The following is an 18,571-nucleotide window of genomic DNA, read 5'->3' as shown; positions in this document are numbered from 1 at the left end:
ATGAGCCACGCTGCCTGAGTCTGCACAGAGCCTGGGCCGATCGTCTGGAGAAGGGGCAGCTGCCCCAAATGTGCCCCACGATGCCTGAGTCTGCGCAGTGACTGGGCCGATGGCCCAGAGAGGGGGCATTTTCCCTGAGTGTGTGCCTGTGACAAATTTGAGGATTTTTGTAGTGTTTTACATGAATAGTGTGTGCGCCTCAGTTTCCCTGTGTGCTGCATGTTTAACAAGGTGGTGGGAGAGGGTTTGTTGTTGCAGAGGACCAGTTGTGACCTCGCATAGCAGCCGGGACCCCCAGATAATGACCTGGAGATGGGGAAACCTAATAACTGGTGGCCTGGTGACTAAGAGGCCCAGCCTAGCTTGTCCGTCAGCTTGTTCTGGTCAGTGGGAGGACAAAGGGCTGAGGAGAGAGGACCCCCGTGACCTGACCAACCAGTTCCAGCCAGAGGGGAACAAAGGACTGAAGAGAGAGGGCCCCAGCGACCTGTTTACCTGGGACAGAAGACAAAGTACAGGGGAGGAGCTGTTGGAGCTGGTGATATCGGATGCCCAGCTGGAAAGCGCAGGCAGGGGCGACTCGACCAATTTTGCTGCCCCAAGCAGTCACCAACGAATTGCCGCCACACCTGGAAGAGCGGTGGAGCTGCCGCCCAAAAGCCCCTGCTGCGGGAAGAGCGGTGGAGCTGCTGCTGAATTGCCGCAGCGGGACACGGACTGCCGCCCCATTCTTGGGAAGCTGGTGGAAGGAGCCAGCCCTGAGCGCAGGGTCTCCAGACTAGAGACAGAGCAGGCAGAGTCCACCTGGATGCAAGAGAGACATGGATGTGCTGTGCTGAGGGAGGCCAGGCCGGAAGGCCCTGAGAGTTTCCTATGCTGTGTTCATACACTCAAAAACCCTCCTGTTTTACTCTGGCTGAGAGTCGCTCTAGTCTAGGAAACAGGGTTGCATTATTCCCTCTGGGAGTGGAGGCCCCAGAGGTCCAGAGTGAGTGGACTCCCTGCAGGGACCCACAGCAAGAGACAGGTGTGCTAAGGTTCAGAGAGATGCAGTTCCAAGAGGCAGAGGGGCTTAACCCCCGAGAGAGAGTGGACCCCCGAGAAGGGCTGTCACACTGAAAGGGGTTCCCCCCAGGGACCACACGGGGCTAGGAGTGGGCACGACCTGTGAGTCAGTGACAGGGGGCAGCCGCCCCAGGTGTGACCCACCCTGCCTGAGTCTCCGCAGAGCCTGGGCCAATCACGCGGAGAGTTGCCAGCCCCAGGTGTCAGTCACGCTGCCTGAGTCTGCACAGAGCCTGGGCCGATCGCCCGGAGAGGGGGCAGCTGCTCGGGGCGTCAGCCACGCGGCCTGAGTCTGCGCGGAGCCTGGACCAACTGCCCGGACAGGGGGCAGCTGCCCGGGGCGTCAGCCACGCTGCCTGAATCTGTGCAGAGCCTGGGCCGATCATCCGGAGAGGGGGCAGCTGCTCGGGGCGTCAACCACGCAGCCTGAGTCTGCGTGGAGCCTGGGCCGACTGCCCGGACAGGGGGCAGCTGCTCGGGGCGTCAGCCATGCGGCCTGAGTCTGCGCAGAGCCTGGGCCGACTGCCCAGACAGGGGGCAGCTGCTCGGGGCGTCAGCCATGTGGCCTGAGTCTGCGCAGAGCCTGGGCCGATCATCCGGACAGGGGGCAGCTGCTCGGGGCGTCAGTCACGCTGCCTGAGTCTGTGCAGAGCCTGGGCCGATCGCCTGGAGAGGGGGCAGCTGCTCGGGGCATCAGCCACGCGGCCTGAGTCTGCGTGGAGCCTGGGCCGACTGCCCGGACAGGGGGAAGCTGCTCGGAGCGTCAGCCACGCGGCCTGAGTCTGCGCAGAGCCTCGGCCGACTGCCCGGACAGGGGGAAGCTGCTCGGGGCATCAGCCACGCGGCCTGAGTCTGCGCAGAGCCTGGGCCGATCATCCGGACAGGGGGCAGCTGCTCGGGGCATCAGCCATGCGGCCTAAGTCTGTGCAGAGCCTGGGCCGACTGCCCGGACAGGGGGAAGCTGCTCGGGGCATCAGCCACGCGGCCTGAGTCTGTGCAGAGCCTCGGCCGATCGCCTGGAGAGGGGGCAGCTGCTCGGGGCATCAGCCATGCGGCCTGAGTCTGCGTAGAGCCTGGGCCGACTGCCCAGACAGGGGGCAGCTGCTCGGGGCATCAGCCATGCGGCCTGAGTCTGCGTAGAGCCTGGGCCGACTGCCCAGACAGGGGGCAGCTGCTCGGGGCATCAGCCATGCGGCCTGAGTCTGCGCAGAGCCTTGGCCGACTGCCCGGACAGGGGGAAGCTGCTCGGGGCATCAGCCACGCGGCCTGAGTCTGTGCAGAGCCTCGGCCGATCGCCTGGAGAGGGGGCAGCTGCTCGGGGCGTCAGCCACGCTGCCTGAATCTGCGCAGAGCCTGGGCCGATCATCCGGACAGGGGGCAGCTGCTCGGGGCATCAGCCATGCGGCCTGAGTCTGCGTAGAGCCTGGGCCGACTGCCCAGACAGGGGGAAGCTGCTCGGGGCATCAGCCACGCGGCCTGAGTCTGTGCAGAGCCTCGGCCGACTGCCCGGACAGGGGGAAGCTGCTCGGGGCATCAGCCACGCGGCCTGAGTCTGTGCAGAGCCTCGGCCGATCGCCTGGAGAGGGGGCAGCTGCTCGGGGCATCAGCCATGTGGCCTGAGTCTGCGTAGAGCCTGGGCCGACTGCCCAGACAGGGGGCAGCTGCTCGGGGCATCAGCCATGCGGCCTGAGTCTGCGCAGAGCCTCGGCCGACTGCCCGGACAGGGGGAAGCTGCTCGGGGCATCAGCCACGCGGCCTGAGTCTGTGCAGAGCCTCGGCCGACTGCCCGGACAGGGGGAAGCTGCTCGGGGCATCAGCCACGCGGCCTGAGTCTGCGCAGAGCCTCGGCCGATCGCCTGGAGAGGGGGCAGCTGCTCGGGGCATCAGCCACGCGGCCTGAGTCTGCGCAGAGCCTCGGCCGATCATCCGGAGAGGGGGCAGCTGCCTGGGGCGTCAGCCACGCGGCCTGAGTCTGCGCAGAGCCTGGGCCGACTGCCCAGACAGGGGGAAGCTGCTCGGAGCGTCAGCCACGCGGCCTGAGTCTGCGCAGAGCCTGGGCCGACTGCCCGGACAGGGGGAAGCTGCTCGGGGCATCAGCCACGCGGCCTGAGTCTGCGCAGAGCCTGGGCCGACTGCCTGGACAGGGGGAAGCTGCTCGGGGCATCAGCCACGCGGCCTGAGTCTGTGCAGAGCCTCGGCCGATCGCCTGGAGAGGGGGCAGCTGCTCGGGGCATCAGCCATGCGGCCTGAGTCTGCGTAGAGCCTGGGCCGACTGCCCAGACAGCGGGCAGCTGCTCGGGGCATCAGCCATGCGGCCTGAGTCTGCGTAGAGCCTGGGCCGACTGCCCAGACAGGGGGCAGCTGCTCGGGGCATCAGCCATGCGGCCTGAGTCTGCGCAGAGCCTCGGCCGACTGCCCGGACAGGGGGAAGCTGCTCGGGGCATCAGCCACGCGGCCTGAGTCTGTGCAGAGCCTCGGCCGATCGCCTGGAGAGGGGGCAGCTGCTCGGGGCATCAGCCACGCGGCCTGAGTCTGCGCAGAGCCTGGGCCGATCATCCGGACAGGGGGCAGCTGCTCGGGGCATCAGCCATGCGGCCTGAGTCTGCGTAGAGCCTGGGCCGACTGCCCAGACAGGGGGAAGCTGCTCGGAGCGTCAGCCACGCGGCCTGAGTCTGCGCAGAGCCTCGGCCGACTGCCCGGGCAGGGGGAAGCTGCTCGGGGCATCAGCCACGCGGCCTGAGTCTGCGCAGAGCCTGGGCCGATCATCCGGACAGGGGGCAGCTGCTCGGGGCATCAGCCATGCGGCCTGAGTCTGCGTAGAGCCTGGGCCGACTGCCCAGACAGGGGGCAGCTGCTCGGGGCATCAGCCATGCGGCCTGAGTCTGCGCAGAGCCTCGGCCGACTGCCCGGACAGGGGGAAGCTGCTCGGGGCATCAGCCACGCGGCCTGAGTCTGCGCAGAGCCTCGGCCGATCATCCGGAGAGGGGGCAGCTGCCTGGGGCGTCAGCCACACGGCCTGAGTCTGCGCAGAGCCTGGGCCTGTCACTGGACGGCTCCCGGGTCTCACGTTGCATTGCGGTGCCAACTGTGCACGCAGGGGATGGGCGGGGCTGTGTGCGTTAACCCTTGCGTTGCTGGAAAGGGGCTGAGGAAGGACAAAACTCATAACGGGGCCGGGGTGAGGACTCTAGCTCCCAGCAGTCCCCGCGCCGGGGGAACTACGGCTCCCAGCAGCCCCCGCGCCAAGGGAGAGACTCCAACGCCCAGCAGCCCCGGGGCGGCCGCAGGTTTCCGCGGCGGAGGGAAGATGGAGGAAATCGGAATCTTGGTGGAGAAAACCCAGGTGCGGGTCGAGGGGGACCCGGCGGGGGGTGGCTCGGGGATCCCCGGTCCCGGTCCCGCTCCGCTCCGCTCGGACGAGCTCCAGTCCCCGCCACCGCCCTCCTGGTTCGCGCCCCGCCGGCAGCCGCGCTCCTGGGGAGATGCCGAGTCACGGCGGCCCGGCCCGGAGAGCGCCCCCTCGCGCGATCCGGGCATGGAACCCAGGAGTCCGGGCTCCCTCCTCTCCGCGCGATCCGGGCATGGAACCCAGGAGTCCGGGCTCCCCCCTCTCCGCGCGATCCGGGCATGGAACCCAGGAGTCCGGGCTCCCCCCTCTCCGCGCGATCCGGGCATGGAACCCAGGAGTCCGGGCTCCCCCCTCTCCCCCCTCTCCGCGCGTTCCGGGCATGGAACCCAGGAGTCCGGGCTTCCCCCTCTCCCCCCTCTCCGCGCGATCCGGGCATGGAACCCAGGAGTCCGGGCTCCCCCCTCTCCGCGCGATCCGGGCATGGAACCCAGGAGTCCGGGCTCCCCCCTCTCCGCGCGATCCGGGCATGGAACCCAGGAGTCCGGGCTCCCCCCTCTCCGCGCGATCCGGGCATGGAACCCAGGAGTCCGGGCTCCCCCCTCTCCGCGCGATCCGGGCATGGAACCCAGGAGTCCGGGCTCCCCCCTCTCCGCGCGATCCGGGCATGGAACCCAGGAGTCTGGGCTTCCCCCTCTCCCTCCCAAAATCCGGGCATGGAACCCAGGATTCTGGGCTCATTTCCAGTTTCTCTACATCCTTTCTATACATTGATGACCAAAACTGGACACAGTACTCCAGCTGAGGTGTAACTAGGGCCGAGTAGAGTGTTACTGTCACCTCCCATGACTTGCATGCTGGGTCTCTGTTAATGCAACCTAAAATTGCATTTGCTTTTTTTGCAACCGCATCAGATTGCTGATTCGTGTTGAGCTGTGATCCACCACAACTCCCAGATTCTTCTCAGCCATGCTGCTGCCCAGCCAGTAATCCCCCATTCTGAATTTGTGCATTCGGTTCTTCTTCCGTAAATGTAGCACCTGACATTTATCTTTGTTGAATTTCATTTTGTTGCCTATAACCCAGTTCTCCAGTTTATCAAGATCTCTCTTAATTTTAGCTCTATCCTCCAAAGTGTTTGCAAACACTTCCCCCCTCCCCCGCCCCGCGCTGTGTGTCATTGGCAAATTTGATCAGTATGCTCTCTGTTCCTACTTCTGAGTCATTAATAAAGATGTTAAACAACACTGGACCCAGAACAGATGCCTGTGGAACCCCACTTGATACCTCCTTCCAGTCTGACATCATTCCATTAATAGTTACTCTGAATTATGTAGCCACTCAATGGTAGTTCTGTAGAGCCTGCATTTCTCCAGCTTACTTATCAGACTGTCATGTGGGACTATGTGTAAAGTAGGGCTGTCGATTAATCGCAGTTAACCCACACGATTAACTAAAAGAAAAATTAATCATGATTAATTGCAGTTTTAGTCACATTGTTAAACAATAGAACACCAATTGAAATTTATCTAAATATTTTTGGATGTTTTTCTACATTTTCAAATATATTGATTTCAATTACAACACAGAATACAAAATGTACAGTGTTCACTTTATATGATTTTTATTACAAATATTTGCACTATAAAAATAAGAGAAATAGTATTTTTCAATTCACCTAATACAAGTACTGCAGTACAATTTCTTTATCATGAAGGTGCAACTTAACAGGGTTTTTTGTAACACAACTGCACTCAAAAACAAAACAGTGTAAAACTTTAGAGCCTACAAGTCCACTCAGTCCTCCTGCTTCTTCAGCCAATCGCTAAGACAAACAAGTTTGTTTACATTTACGGGCAATAAAGCTGCCCGCTTATCATTTACAATGTTGACTGAAAATGAGAATAGGCGTTTTCATGGCACTTTTGTACCCAGCATTGCAAGATAATTACATGCCAGATATACTAAACATTTATATACCCCTTCATGTATCTACCACCACTCCAGAGGACAGTCTTCCATGCTGATGATGCTCATTTAAAAAAAAAAAGCATTAATTAAATTTGTGACTCAACTCATTGGAGGAGAGTTTTGTCTCCTCTCTGTTTTACCCGCTTTCTGTCATATATTTTGTGTTATGGCAGTGTCAGATGATGATCCAGCACATGTTTGTTTTAAGAACACTTTCACTGCAGATTTGACAAAATGGAAAGAAGGCACCAGTGTGAGATTTCTAAAGATAGCTACAGCACTCGACTCAAAGTTTAAGAATGTGAAGTGAATGCTCCAATGCAGAAACTACAGAACTCGAACTACCAAAAAAGAAAATCAACCTTCTGCTGGTGGCATCTGACTCAGTTGATGAAAATGAACATGCATCGGTCCACACTGCTTTGGATCATTATCAAGCAGAACCTGCCATAAACATGGGTGCATGTCCTCTGGAATGGTGGTCGAAGCATGAAGGGACATTTGAATCTTTAGCACATCTGGCACCTAAATATCTTGCAACGCCGGCTACAAAGTGCCAGGCGAATGCCAGTTCTCTCTTTCAGGCGACATTGCAAACAAAAAGTGGGCAGCATTAAATCCTGCAAATGTAAACAAACTTGTCAGAGCGATTGGCTGAACAAGAATTAGGACTGAGTGAACGTCTAGGCTCTAAAGTTTTACATTGTTTTATTTTTGAATGCAGTTTTTTGGACATAATTCTACATTTGTAAGTTCAACTTTCATGATAAAGAGATTGCATACAGTATAGAATCATAGAATATCAGGGTTGGAAGGGATCTCAGGAGGTCATCTAGTCCAACCCCCTGCTCAAAGCAGGACCAATTCCCAGTTAAATCATCCCAGCCAGGGCTTTGTCAAGCCTGACCTTAAAAATATCTAAGGAAGGAGATTCCACCACCTCCCTAGGTAACGCATTCCAGTGTTTCACCACCCTCCTAGTCAAAAAGTTTTTCCTAATATCCAACCTAAACCTCCCCCACTGCAACTTGAGACCATTACTCCTTGTTCTGTTATCAGCTACCACTGAGAACAGTCTAGATCCATCCTCTTTGGAACCCCCTTTCAGGTAGTTGAAAGCAGTTATCAAATCCCCCCTCATTCTTCTCTTCTGAAGACTAAACAATCCCAGTTCCCTCAGCCTCTCCTCATAAGTCATGTGTTCCAGTCCCCTAATCATTTTTGTTGCCCTCCACTGGACTCTTTCCAATTTCTCCAGATCCTTCTTGTAGTGTGGGCCCCAAAACTGGACACAATACTCCAGATGAGGCCTCACCAATGTTGAATAGAGGGGAACAATCACGTCCCTCAATCTGCTGGCAATGCCCCTACGTATACATCCCAAAATGCCATTGGCCTTCTTGGCAAAAAGGGCACACTGTTGACTCATATCCAGCTTCTCGTCCACTGTAACCCCTAGGTCCTTTTCTGCAGAACTGCTGCCGAGCCATTCGGTCCCTAGTCTGTAGCGGTGCATGGGGTTCTTCCGTCCTAAGTGCAGGACTCTGCACTTGTCCTTGTTGAACCTCATCAGATTTCTTTTGGCCCAGTCCTCTAATTTGTCTAGGGCCCTCTGTATCCTATCCCTACCCTCCAGCGTATCTACCTCTTCTCCCAGTTTAGTGTCATCTGCAAACTTGCTGAGGGTGCTATCCATACCATCCTCCAGATAATTTATGAAGATATTGAACAAAACCAGCCGGAGGCCCGACCCTTGGGGCACTCCACTTGATACCGGCTGCCAACTAGACATGGAGCCATTGATCACTACCCGTTGAGCCCGACAATCTAGCCAACTTTCTATCCACTTTATTGTCCATTCATCCAGCCCATACTTCTTTAACTTGCTGGCAAGAATACTGTGGGAGACGGTGTCAAAAGCTTTGATAAAGTCAAGGAACATCACGTCCACCGCTTTCCCCTCATCCACAGAGCCAGTTATCTTGTCATAGAAGGCAATTAGATTAGTCAGGCATGACTTGCCCTTGGTGAATCCATGCTGATTGTTCCTTATCACTTTCCTCTCCTCTAAGTGGTTTAGAATTGATTCCTTGAGAACCTGCTCCATGATTTTTCCAGGGACTGAGGTGAGACTGACTGGCCTGTAGTTCCCAGGATCCTCCTTCCATTTTTTAAAGATGGACACTACATTAGCCTTTTTCCAGTCGTCCAGGACTTCTCCCGATTGCCCTGAGTTTTCAAAGATAATGGCCAATGGCTCTACAATCACATCCGCCAACTCCTTTAGCACTCTCGGATGCAGCGTGTCCGGCCCCATGGACTTGTGCTTGTCCACCTTTTCTAAATAGTCCCGAACCACTTCTTTCTCCACAGAGGGCTGGTGATCTCCTCCCCATGCTGTGCTGTCCAGTGCAGTAGTCTGGGAGCTGACCTTGTTCGTGAAGACAGGCAAAAAAAACATTGAGTACATTAGCTTTTTCCACATCCTCTGTCACGAGGTTGCCTCCCTCATTCAGTAAGGGGCCCACACTTTCCTTGACTTTCTTCTTGTTGCTAACATACCTGAAGAAACCCTTCTTGTTACTCTTAACATCTCTTGCTAGCTGCAACTCCAGGTGTGATTTGGCCTTCCTGATTTCACTCCTGTATGCCCGAGCAATATTTTTATACTCTTCCCTGGTCATTTTTGTCCAATCTTCCACTTCTTGTAAGCTTCTTTTTTGTGTCTAAGATCAGCAAGGATTTCACTGTTAAGCCAAGCTGGTCACCTGCCGTATTTACTATTCTTTCTACACATCGGGATGGTTTGTCCCTGTAACCTCAATAAGGATTCTTTAAAATACAGCGAGCTGTCCTGGACTCTTTTCCCCCTCATGTTATTCTCCCAGGGGATCCTGCCCATCAGTTCCCTGAGGGAGTCAAAGTCTGCTTTTCTGAAGTCCAGGTTCTGTATTCTGCTGCTCTCCTTTCTTCCCTGTGTCAGGATCCTGAACTCGACCATCTCCTGGTCACTGCCTCCCAGGTTCCCATCCACTTTAGCTTCCCCTACTAATTCTTCCTGGTTTGTGAGCAGCAGCTCAAGAAGAGCTCTGCCCCTAGTTGGTTCCTCCAGCACTTGCACCAGGAAATTGTCCCCTACACTTTCCAAAAACTTCCTGGACTGTCTGTGTACCGCTATATTGCTCTCCCAGCAGATATCAGGTTGATTGGAGTCTCCCATGAGAACCAGGGCGTGCGATCTAGTAACTTCTGCGAGTTGCCGGAAGAAAGCTTCGTCCCCTTGGTCCGATGGTCTATAGCAGACTCCCACCACGACATCACCCTTGTTGCTCACACTTCTAAACTTGAATCCAGAGACACTCAGGCAGGGCAGAAAAGGTGGGGGAGTTGCATTGTATGTAAGAGAGCAGTATGACTGCTCAGAGCTCCAGTATGAAACTGCAGAAAAACCTGTCCTTCCTGAACAGCTTTTATCCATCCATGACAGTACTCCAGTCATGTGAGTTATCCCATCAAGTCTCTGTTATTCCAATCATATCATAATTCCTTGACTGTGCCAGGACTTCCAGTTCTCCCTGCTTGTTTCCCAGGCTTCTTGCATTTGTGTATAGGCACTTGAGATAACTCGCTGATCGTCCCTCTTTCTCAGTATGAGGCAGGAGCCTTCCCCTCTCGCGCGCTCCTGCTCATGCTTCCTCCCGGTATCCCACTTCCCCAGTTACCTCAGGGCTTTGGTCTCCTTCCCCCAGTGAACCTAGTTTAAAGTCCTCCTCACTAGGTTAGCCAGCCTGCTTGCGAAGATGCTCTTCCCTCTCGTCGTTAGGTGGAGCCCGTCTCTGGCTAGCACTCCTCCTTCTTGGAACACCATCCCATGGTCAAAGAATCCAAAGCCTCCTCTCTGACACCACCTGCGTAGCCATTCGTTGACTTTCACGATTCGACGGTCTCTACCCAGGCCTTTTTCCTTCCACGGGGAGGATGGACGAGAAGACCACTTGCGCCTCAAACTTCTTTATCCTTCTTCCCAGAGCCACATAGTCTGCAATGATCCGCTCAAGGTCATCATTGGTGCCCAGTACTTGTATTAGGTGAATTGAAAAATATATTTCTTTATCATTTTTATAGTGCAAATATTTGTAATAAAAATCATATAAAGTGAGTACTGTGCACTTTGTATTCTGTGTTGTAATTGAAATCAATATATTTGAAAATGTAGAAAACACCCAAAAATATTTAAATAAATGGTATTCTATTATTGTTTAACAGCGCGATTAATTGCAATGAATTTTTTTAATCACTTGACAGCCCTAGTCAAAAGCCTTGCTGAAGTCCAGGTATATTATTTCCACTGCATTCCCTCTATCCACCAAATCCTGTCAAAGAAGGAAATCAAGCTGGTTTGGTGTGATTTGTTCTTGGTAAATCCATGCTGACTGCTAGTGATCACCCTCCAGGTGTTCTCAAAGTGAATGTTTCATACATTGCTCTAGTACTGGGGTTCTCAAACTGCGGGTCAGGACCCCTCAGGGGGTTGTGAGGTTATTGCATGGGGGTTGCAAGCTGTCAGCCTCCAACCCAAACCCTGCTTTGCCTCCAGCATTTATAATTGTGTTTAAATATATAAAAAATTTATTTTAATTTATAAGGGGGGTCGCATTCAGAGACTTGTTATGTGAAAGGGGTCAGCAGTACAAAAGTTTGAGAACCCCTGCTCTAGTACCTTCCCAGGTATCGAGGCCAGGCTCACTGGTCTATAGTTCCCTGGCTCCTCCTTTTTAAAGATAATCCCTACGCTAGCCCTTCTCCAGTGTTCCAGGACCTCTCCTGTCATCCATGAGTTTACAGATACTATTGCCAGTGGCTCTGATATTTCTTCAGCTAATTCCCTCACCCTCGGGTGAGTAGCATCTGGCTTGGGTGATTTGAATTCGTTCAGATTGGTCAGAAAATCTCTGGTGTTCCTCTAGTCCCTTCGTTCCCCCCATCCCTATCTGATGGGGGCGGGATGGGGGTGTCTGACTCTTGCTGCCCAGCTGGGCTCAGGGCCCGGTGCTTGGTATCCCGGCAGCTGGGTGGGATCAGATCGGGTGTGAGACTTTTGCTGCTCAGAGGGAGCTTCACCCCTCCCTGAGCTGTGGTCACCCCTGAGCTGGGGTGTCCAGCTCTCACCTTGCCTGTCTGTGGCTGTCCTAGGATGAGCTGCCTGCGCTGGCTATCTCCAGGCCCCAGACTGGCCTGTCCTTCCTGGCCCCGGAGCCTGAGGACCTGGAGGATCTCTACAGCCGCTACAAGGTGAGTTGGGGGCTGGGGTGGCGGGAGAGGGTTGCCCTTAGATGGGAGGTGTGTTGGGAGGGCAGGCCTCAGGGTGGGAGTGGCCCTCTGACCAGATGGTGGAGTTAGGGGGATGCCCTCAGATGGGAGCTGTGGGTGGCAGGCTGGGATGACAGGCCCCGAGGTGGGGGCAGCATGTGACCTTGGCCTGGAGCTGGGATCTGATGGCATCTCTGACTAGGGTTGTGGGGCCAGGGACCTGGGAGATCTGGGCCCCAGTAACCTCTGGTGGGTTTGGTTCTTCCAGTCCCATTCCCCTCTGCTGCACAGCACCCCTGGGAGCCCACTTCCCTGCAGGTCACCCAGCCGCAGTGCTGAGCAGGGAGCTTTCTGGTGCCCGGCCCGTGGCACCACTTTCTCTAGCAGCTACTGCGGGTACCTGAGCAGAGCAGGGAGGAGGGGCTGGCTGGCTGTCTGTCTGTCCGTCCGTCCGTCCGTCCGTAGAAACTGCAGCAGGAGCTGGAGTTCCTGGAGGTGCAGGAGGAGTACATCAAGGATGAGCAGAAGAACCTGAAGAAGGAGTTCTTGCACGCGCAGGAGGAGGTGAAGCGCATCCAGAGCATCCCGTTGGTCATCGGCCAGTTCCTGGAGGCCGTGGACCAGAACACGGCCATCGTGGGCTCTACCACAGGTGCAGCTGGAGGAGTGGGATTGCGGGGGAGGGGAGCTGTGCACAGGGGTCCGAGCCCCGGCTTTGCCTGGCTTACCCCCATCTGCCTCTCACCCGCAGGCTCCAATTACTACGTGCGGATCCTGAGCACCATTGACCGGGAGCTGCTGAAGCCCAATGCCTCGGTGGCCCTCCACAAGCACAGCAACGCACTGGTGGATGTGCTGCCACCCGAGGCTGACAGCAGCATCATGATGCTGACATCAGGTGGGTGCTCCCTGCGCCAGCCCCAGGGGCAGCCGGTGCCACAGGGAGCAGCATGCCCAGTGCCTATGGGGGCAGAGCTGAGGGTCCCATGGGCATGCGGGGAGTGCTGGACAGGGAAGACGGGGGTCCCACGGCTGTGCTGGACAGGGGGCGGGAGGTCCCCCAGTTGTGCTGTGAATGCTGGGAGTGCAGGTTTTCTGGGGAGCGGAGGTCCCCTGGCCATTATGAGTAGGGGAGGCAGGGGTCCCCTGCCCGTGCTGGGCTCAGCCCTGGTGTGTGCCCACAGATCAGAAACCAGACGTGATGTACGCCGACATCGGTGGGATGGACATCCAGAAGCAGGAGGTGAGGGAGGCCGTGGAGCTGCCCCTCACCCACTTTGAGCTCTACAAGCAGGTGAGTGGGGGGCGAGACTGGGCCGGCTGGGGCTACATCCTGGGTGGCTGTGCCCTGCGCTAGGGCTGAGCTCCATCCTGCAGATCCAGCATGGGTCCTCCTCTCACTGTGCCCTATAGCTGGGGGGACTCCTGCGGGGCTTGGGGCTGTGTGCTCAGGGGCTGGGCTGGGGTTGGCAAGTCGCTGTCAGATCAGGAGAGGCACAGAACCCTTGACTTTCGGCAGCACCGGATGTAACTGGTGTCCAGACCCCAGCTCACCAGCTTGCTGGGCCCCTCAAGGGCGGGATGGGGGAGCCCCCAGTAACCCCCTCTATCCTCCTCAGATCGGCATTGACCCCCCGCGCGGCGTCCTGATGTATGGCCCCCCGGGCTGTGGGAAGACTATGCTGGCCAAAGCCGTGGCCCATCACACCACAGGTGAGCAGGGTGCTGGACTGCGGGGGAAGGGGAAGCTAGTACCATGGGAGTCTGTCAAGGATGCCTGGGTTCTCTAGTGCAAAGGTACCAGGCGACCTGTGGTCCCGGCTCAAGGTCTAGAAGGGCCCCAGCTTTGTGCCCAGGACGGTTGGTGCTGCAGGGGTTGGTGCCAGGGCTGTGTGGCACGGGGAGCCTGTGGGTTGCCCCAGGGCATGCCTGTCCCATTGCGGGGTATCTCTCACGGCCAGGGATGGAGTGGGGCTGCTGTCTTGCAGGGGAGCTGGGCACTAATGCTGTCTACCCATCTGTCCAGCTGCCTTCATCCGCGTGGTGGGCTCGGAGTTTGTGCAGAAGTACCTGGGTGAGGGGCCGCGCATGGTGCGGGACGTCTTCCGGCTGGCCAAGGAGAATGCGCCTGCCATCATCTTCATAGACGAGATAGATGCCATCGCCACCAAGCGCTTTGACGCCCAGACAGGGGGTGAGCAGGGGGCGAGGCGCTGCGCCCGCCCCTCTGGGTGTGCAGGCTCCGATCTGGCCCCAGGACTGGCTTGGGGGGAGCAGGAGCGGGAATGGGACATGGGACCTCTTCCCTCTAGGGTACCGGACCCAAGTCCCAGCAGGTGGGGGGAGCAGAGAGCTGCAGTCCCCACCCCACTCCTTGTAGATGTCAGTGTCACACTGGGGTGAGCCCCTCAGGTTCCGGCCAGTCCCATGGTGGGCAGTGGGGTGGGGGGACTGTGAGGGAGGCTGGGCCAGCAGGATTGGGGGTAGTGGCGGAGGTGTGCAAATGTGGGGTGGCAGTGGTGGGCAAGGCTGAGGTGCACTGGGTGGGGACAGTAGTGGCAGGAGATTGGGGGGAGGGGATAAGGGGGGGAGGGAGGAGTGGCTGGAGGGGAGGGGGAAGGGAGTGGGTTAGGCAGGGCTGGCAGGGTGGGGGTGGGCACTGGAGAAGGGGGTGATGTGGGAGGGGACAGGAATGGGGATGAGGGTAGATAGTGGGGGGCAGGGGTGTCTGTGCCCAGCGCTGGCTCTCCAGATGCCCCGCTCACCGGGCTGTGCCCCTCTCCCCAGCCGACAGGGAGGTGCAGCGCATCCTGCTGGAGCTGCTCAACCAGATGGATGGCTTTGATCAGAACGTCAACGTCAAGGTGCGGGAGAGCAGGGGCTGGGATGGGGGGTGACGGGCATTGCTGTGCCAGCCCCCAGATTTCTCCCTGAGGTGGTGGGATGTGGGGGACTGAATGGGGGCAAAGGCACTGCTGTCCCAGCGAGGCTGGAGGGCGCAGGACCAAGGGGGCTGAGTCTCCCCATTGGGGATGGGCAGAGGGCTCTCCTGAGGGGTGATTGTGCGCTCTTGCCCTCCAGGTGATCATGGCCACAAACCGGGCAGACACGCTGGACCCCGCCCTGCTGCGGCCCGGCCGCCTCGACCGCAAGATTGAGTTCCCCCTGCCCGACCGGCGCCAGAAGCGCCTCATCTTCTCCACCATCACCAGCAAGATGAACCTGTCTGAGGAAGTGGACCTGGAGGACTGTATCCTGCCCGGAGCCTGGCACGGGGCGGGAAGGGTGGCACAGCAGGAAGACTGTGTTCCACTGGGTGCCCAGCACATGTTTGGGCTGGGCTGCGTCCTAGTGGATCCCTAGCACAGGGGGCGGAGCTGCGTCTTGGCTGGCTGACGTGGGGGGACACGGCGGGGGAGCTGTGTCCTATTGGGTGCCTAGCACAGGGGGGAAGCTGCGTCCCGTTGGCTGGCTTGCTGGCATGGGGGGGTGCAGCAGGGAGGCTGCATCCCACTGGGTGCCCGGCACTGAGGAAGGGATGTCTCGGGCCCAGCTCATAAGAAGGTGCCTGTCAGTCCTGTGCTGCCCCACACGGGGTTGACCCAGTGACCCAGGCCACAGCTCTGCCTCACTCTCCCTGTGTCACACACACATGCCTGAGGGTCCAGGGGGTGCACTGATCCAAGAACCCCTCCTCTCCCTGGGCACCCCTGCTGGAGGGGATGTCTTCTGGCCACCTCCAGGGCTGGGGTCAGGGTGGAGTCGGGCTACAGGTGCGGGCACGACAGCTGGGAGCTGTTCTGTCCCCCTCTGACACGTGGCTAGACAGGGGGAGCACCAGGGGAGGGTGCGGCTGGGGCTGCCTCCTGCTGGGCAGTGACTGGCACAGCATATGGACTGATTGCTTCACCAAGAGCAGGCAGACGGACACAAGTCTGGCACGAGCCCACAGGCCAAGGGGTGGGCCTGGCTCAGGCTGCAGGCTGGAGTAATGAGGCAGGAGGGCCCAGGACCCCCAGGGAGAACCTGGCATAGCTGAGCCAGTGCTGTCTGGTTCCGCTCCGGAGTGGGGGGGATGGGGTGAAGCTGGCTCCTGCCTGTGCCTCTGGATCCATAGGGTCCAGAAAGGGTTGGTGGGGGCGGAGAGGGGTCACTCACCAAAAAACCTATCCTCTGACTCTAGCCCCCAACATGCCCACTCCTCCTGTCTGGGGCCTCTGGACTTGTCGTCATGCCGATCTGCCCCCTTCCCTCCGCCCAGGAGCTTCATGGGCCCTCAAGCTTGATCCCATCCCTCTGGGAAGGCTATGAGAAGCCCATCAGGGCCCCCCACCACGGTGCCCTGGTAGCGTTGCTGGCCCCCGGCGCGTGGGGGAGGAGTAAGGGTGGCAGTGGCTCCCAGGGGCCCTCTCACCATGATCCAGCTCAGCTGCTGTGCAGACGTTTCCCTCACTCCTCCCCAGATGTGGCCCGGCCGGATAAGATCTCGGGTGCTGACATCAACTCCATCTGCCAGGAGGTAAATGCTGGGGGACATGGGACAGGGCACCTGGACGCCCCAGGCCATGATATCTGGGTGCTGTGTGTGTTGTGACCTGCTCCTTTTTTGGGGATCCCCCACTGCTCCCCCAAGTCAGCAGGACCACCGCCACAGAGTGCGTGGCTGAAGGAACCCTGACTCTGAAATTATGGGGTCCTCTGCTGCTGGGCGATTGTGCATGGAGTTGGTCACTGTGCCCAGCATCCCCCTCACACACACGTATGCACATGCGGGGTTGGGGGGGTCACTGCACCCAGTGTCGTGCCCCCCCATGCATGTGCCCACATGCACAGGGGGGTCACTGCTCAGCACCCACCCTACCCCAGACATATGCCCATTGTGCACATGGTGGGTTGGGGTCACTGTGCCCCGCGTTGCCCCCACACGTGTGCGCAGAGTGGGATGGTGGGGTCACTGCACCTGGTGTTGCCCCCCCATGCATGTGCCCATGTGCGCAGGGTGGGATGCAGGGATCACTGCACCCTGGTGCCGCCCCCTCTCACATGTCGCCCTGTGCACAGGGCAGGATGGGAGGGGTCACTGCACCTGGCGGTGGCATCCCCACACGTTTCACAGGGCAGGATGGGGAGGGGGTCACTGTGCCCAGCGTCACCCCCTCACACATGTCTCCGTATGCACAGGGGGGCATGCTGGCCGTGCGGGAGAACCGCTACATCGTCCTGGCCAAGGACTTCGAGAAGGCGTACAAGACGGTCATCAAGAAGGACGAGCAAGAGCACGAGTTCTACAAATGAGGGGCCATGGGGGAGTGTGGGGCAGGCTTGACATCCAACCAATAAACCCATCCCCAGCTCCCTACCTCTGCTGGGAGTGCCGCTGTCTGTCCCTGCGACCTGGCCCAACTTGGAGCCTTGTGGGGAGCGCAGAGCAGGCTAAAATCCCTCCAATAGACCCAGCCCCACACCTCTTCAGGGAGTGCTGGTGTCTGTCCCTGCTGACCAGCCTGGCCCAGCCCAGGGCCCCAGGGGGAGTGTGGAGCAGGCTACCATCCTGCCAATCCCTTCCCCAGCCCCATGCCTCTGGGGGGAGTGCAGGTGTCTGTTCCTGCAGCCTGGGGACCTGTGCTGCCTGGAAAGCTCCCACGAGGCCCCTCCCCCCCCCGGGTGCTGCACGGCAGCCCCCAATCTCAGGTTGGAGACGGCAGGTGGCGGGTAGAGCAAAGGGCCCATGTGTCCCAGACAGGCGCTGTCTTGTCTTGGGCTATAGCAGCTGCTGCCCCCATAGCTCCCTGTGCCCCAGGCAGGGTCTCCCCTGCCCAGTGCTGGAGGCAGAGCTGGCTCTGGCTGCAGTGGGCTCGGAACGCTGCCTGTGGCCAGGCCCGTACTGGGAGCAGAGAGGGAACAGCTGGAGAAGCCCTGGGGGCATTGGCTAGGGTTGTACCGCATAGTCTGTTCCCCAGACCCACAGCCCTGGGGCTCCCAGTTCATGTTCCCAAGATCCCATCCTCCTCTCCACTGCCACCAGCAGGGCTCCTGCCCTGTATTCTCTGGCCGTGCAGAGCCCTCCCTAGCAGTGGGGGCCCATTCTGTCTTCTCCAGCCCCACAAACCCCTCTCCCCAAGCACTGGGACTCTTTTATCCTGAGTTCCCCAGCCCTCTTCCCCTCAGCAGCAGGGGGTGCAAGGTCTGAGCCCATCATGTGGTTTCTGTCATACTGGCTGCATCCCTGCTGGCTTGGTTGTTTGCAGTGCTTCCCCCCTTGTGGGGCAGCTGACAGGGGGCAGAGCTCCGCAAAGAAAGGAGAGCCTGGTGCTGGCTTTGGGTGGGCACTGACCTGGCTAGGGGTGTGGGGCTTGGGGGTAATGGACAAGCGTTCTGCACACTCTGGGTGTTAGAGCCACTTTTCTGCCAGGGCGGTTGACTCAGAAAGTGCCAATGGGACCAAGCAAGCACTCTGTGGTGCCAAGTCATAACAGCCATATGGGGTTAGCCCTATGGCCCAGCTAGCTCAGTGTCCTGTCTGCTGCCAGTGGCCTGTGCCGGGTGCTCCAGTTATCGAGTGATTGATCCCATCAGCCACTCTGGCAGCTGGAGGTTTAGGGACACCCTGAGCATGGGGTAGCATCCCTGACTATCCTGGCTAATAACACTTCCCACTGAAACTGGGCAGATGGACCGGCCCCCCTGCCAGGCTTCTTTCCTCCATGGCTCCCCATATAACCTGCCAGAGCCAGGCAGCCTGGCAACATTTGAAAACGTAGTTTTGGTTCTTGGAGTCCCTTGGGCTGGTCTCAGCCCACATCAGGCCCTGCCTGTTCTCTGTCTATGGCTCACAAGCAGAGACCTGGCTATAGCTCTGCTGGCCTGACCCCTGAGCTA

At 58.3% G+C, this 18,571-nt stretch overlaps 1 protein-coding gene across 1 annotated transcript; it reads left to right on the top strand.

The window, feature by feature from the left end:
• Positions 1 to 4,250: 4,250 nt before the first annotated feature.
• Positions 4,251 to 17,051, top strand: PSMC4 (proteasome 26S subunit, ATPase 4). The gene is made up of 11 exons (XM_084613589.1): positions 4,251 to 4,408; positions 11,576 to 11,674; positions 12,158 to 12,344; positions 12,444 to 12,590; positions 12,877 to 12,986; positions 13,312 to 13,405; positions 13,719 to 13,886; positions 14,480 to 14,556; positions 14,774 to 14,942; positions 16,156 to 16,211; positions 16,874 to 17,051. The coding sequence occupies exons 1-11, from the start codon at positions 4,373 to 4,375 to the stop codon at positions 16,985 to 16,987; spliced, it is 1,257 nt and encodes a 418-aa protein (XP_084469715.1). The 5' UTR covers positions 4,251 to 4,372; the 3' UTR covers positions 16,988 to 17,051.
• Positions 17,052 to 18,571: the final 1,520 nt, after the last annotated feature.

The sequence above is a fragment of the Lepidochelys olivacea genome (genome assembly GCF_965140295.1).
Source record: "Lepidochelys olivacea isolate rLepOli2 genome assembly, chromosome: 24".
Lineage (NCBI taxonomy): Eukaryota > Metazoa > Chordata > Testudines > Cheloniidae > Lepidochelys > Lepidochelys olivacea.
This window is presented reverse-complemented; position numbering and strand designations above follow the sequence as displayed.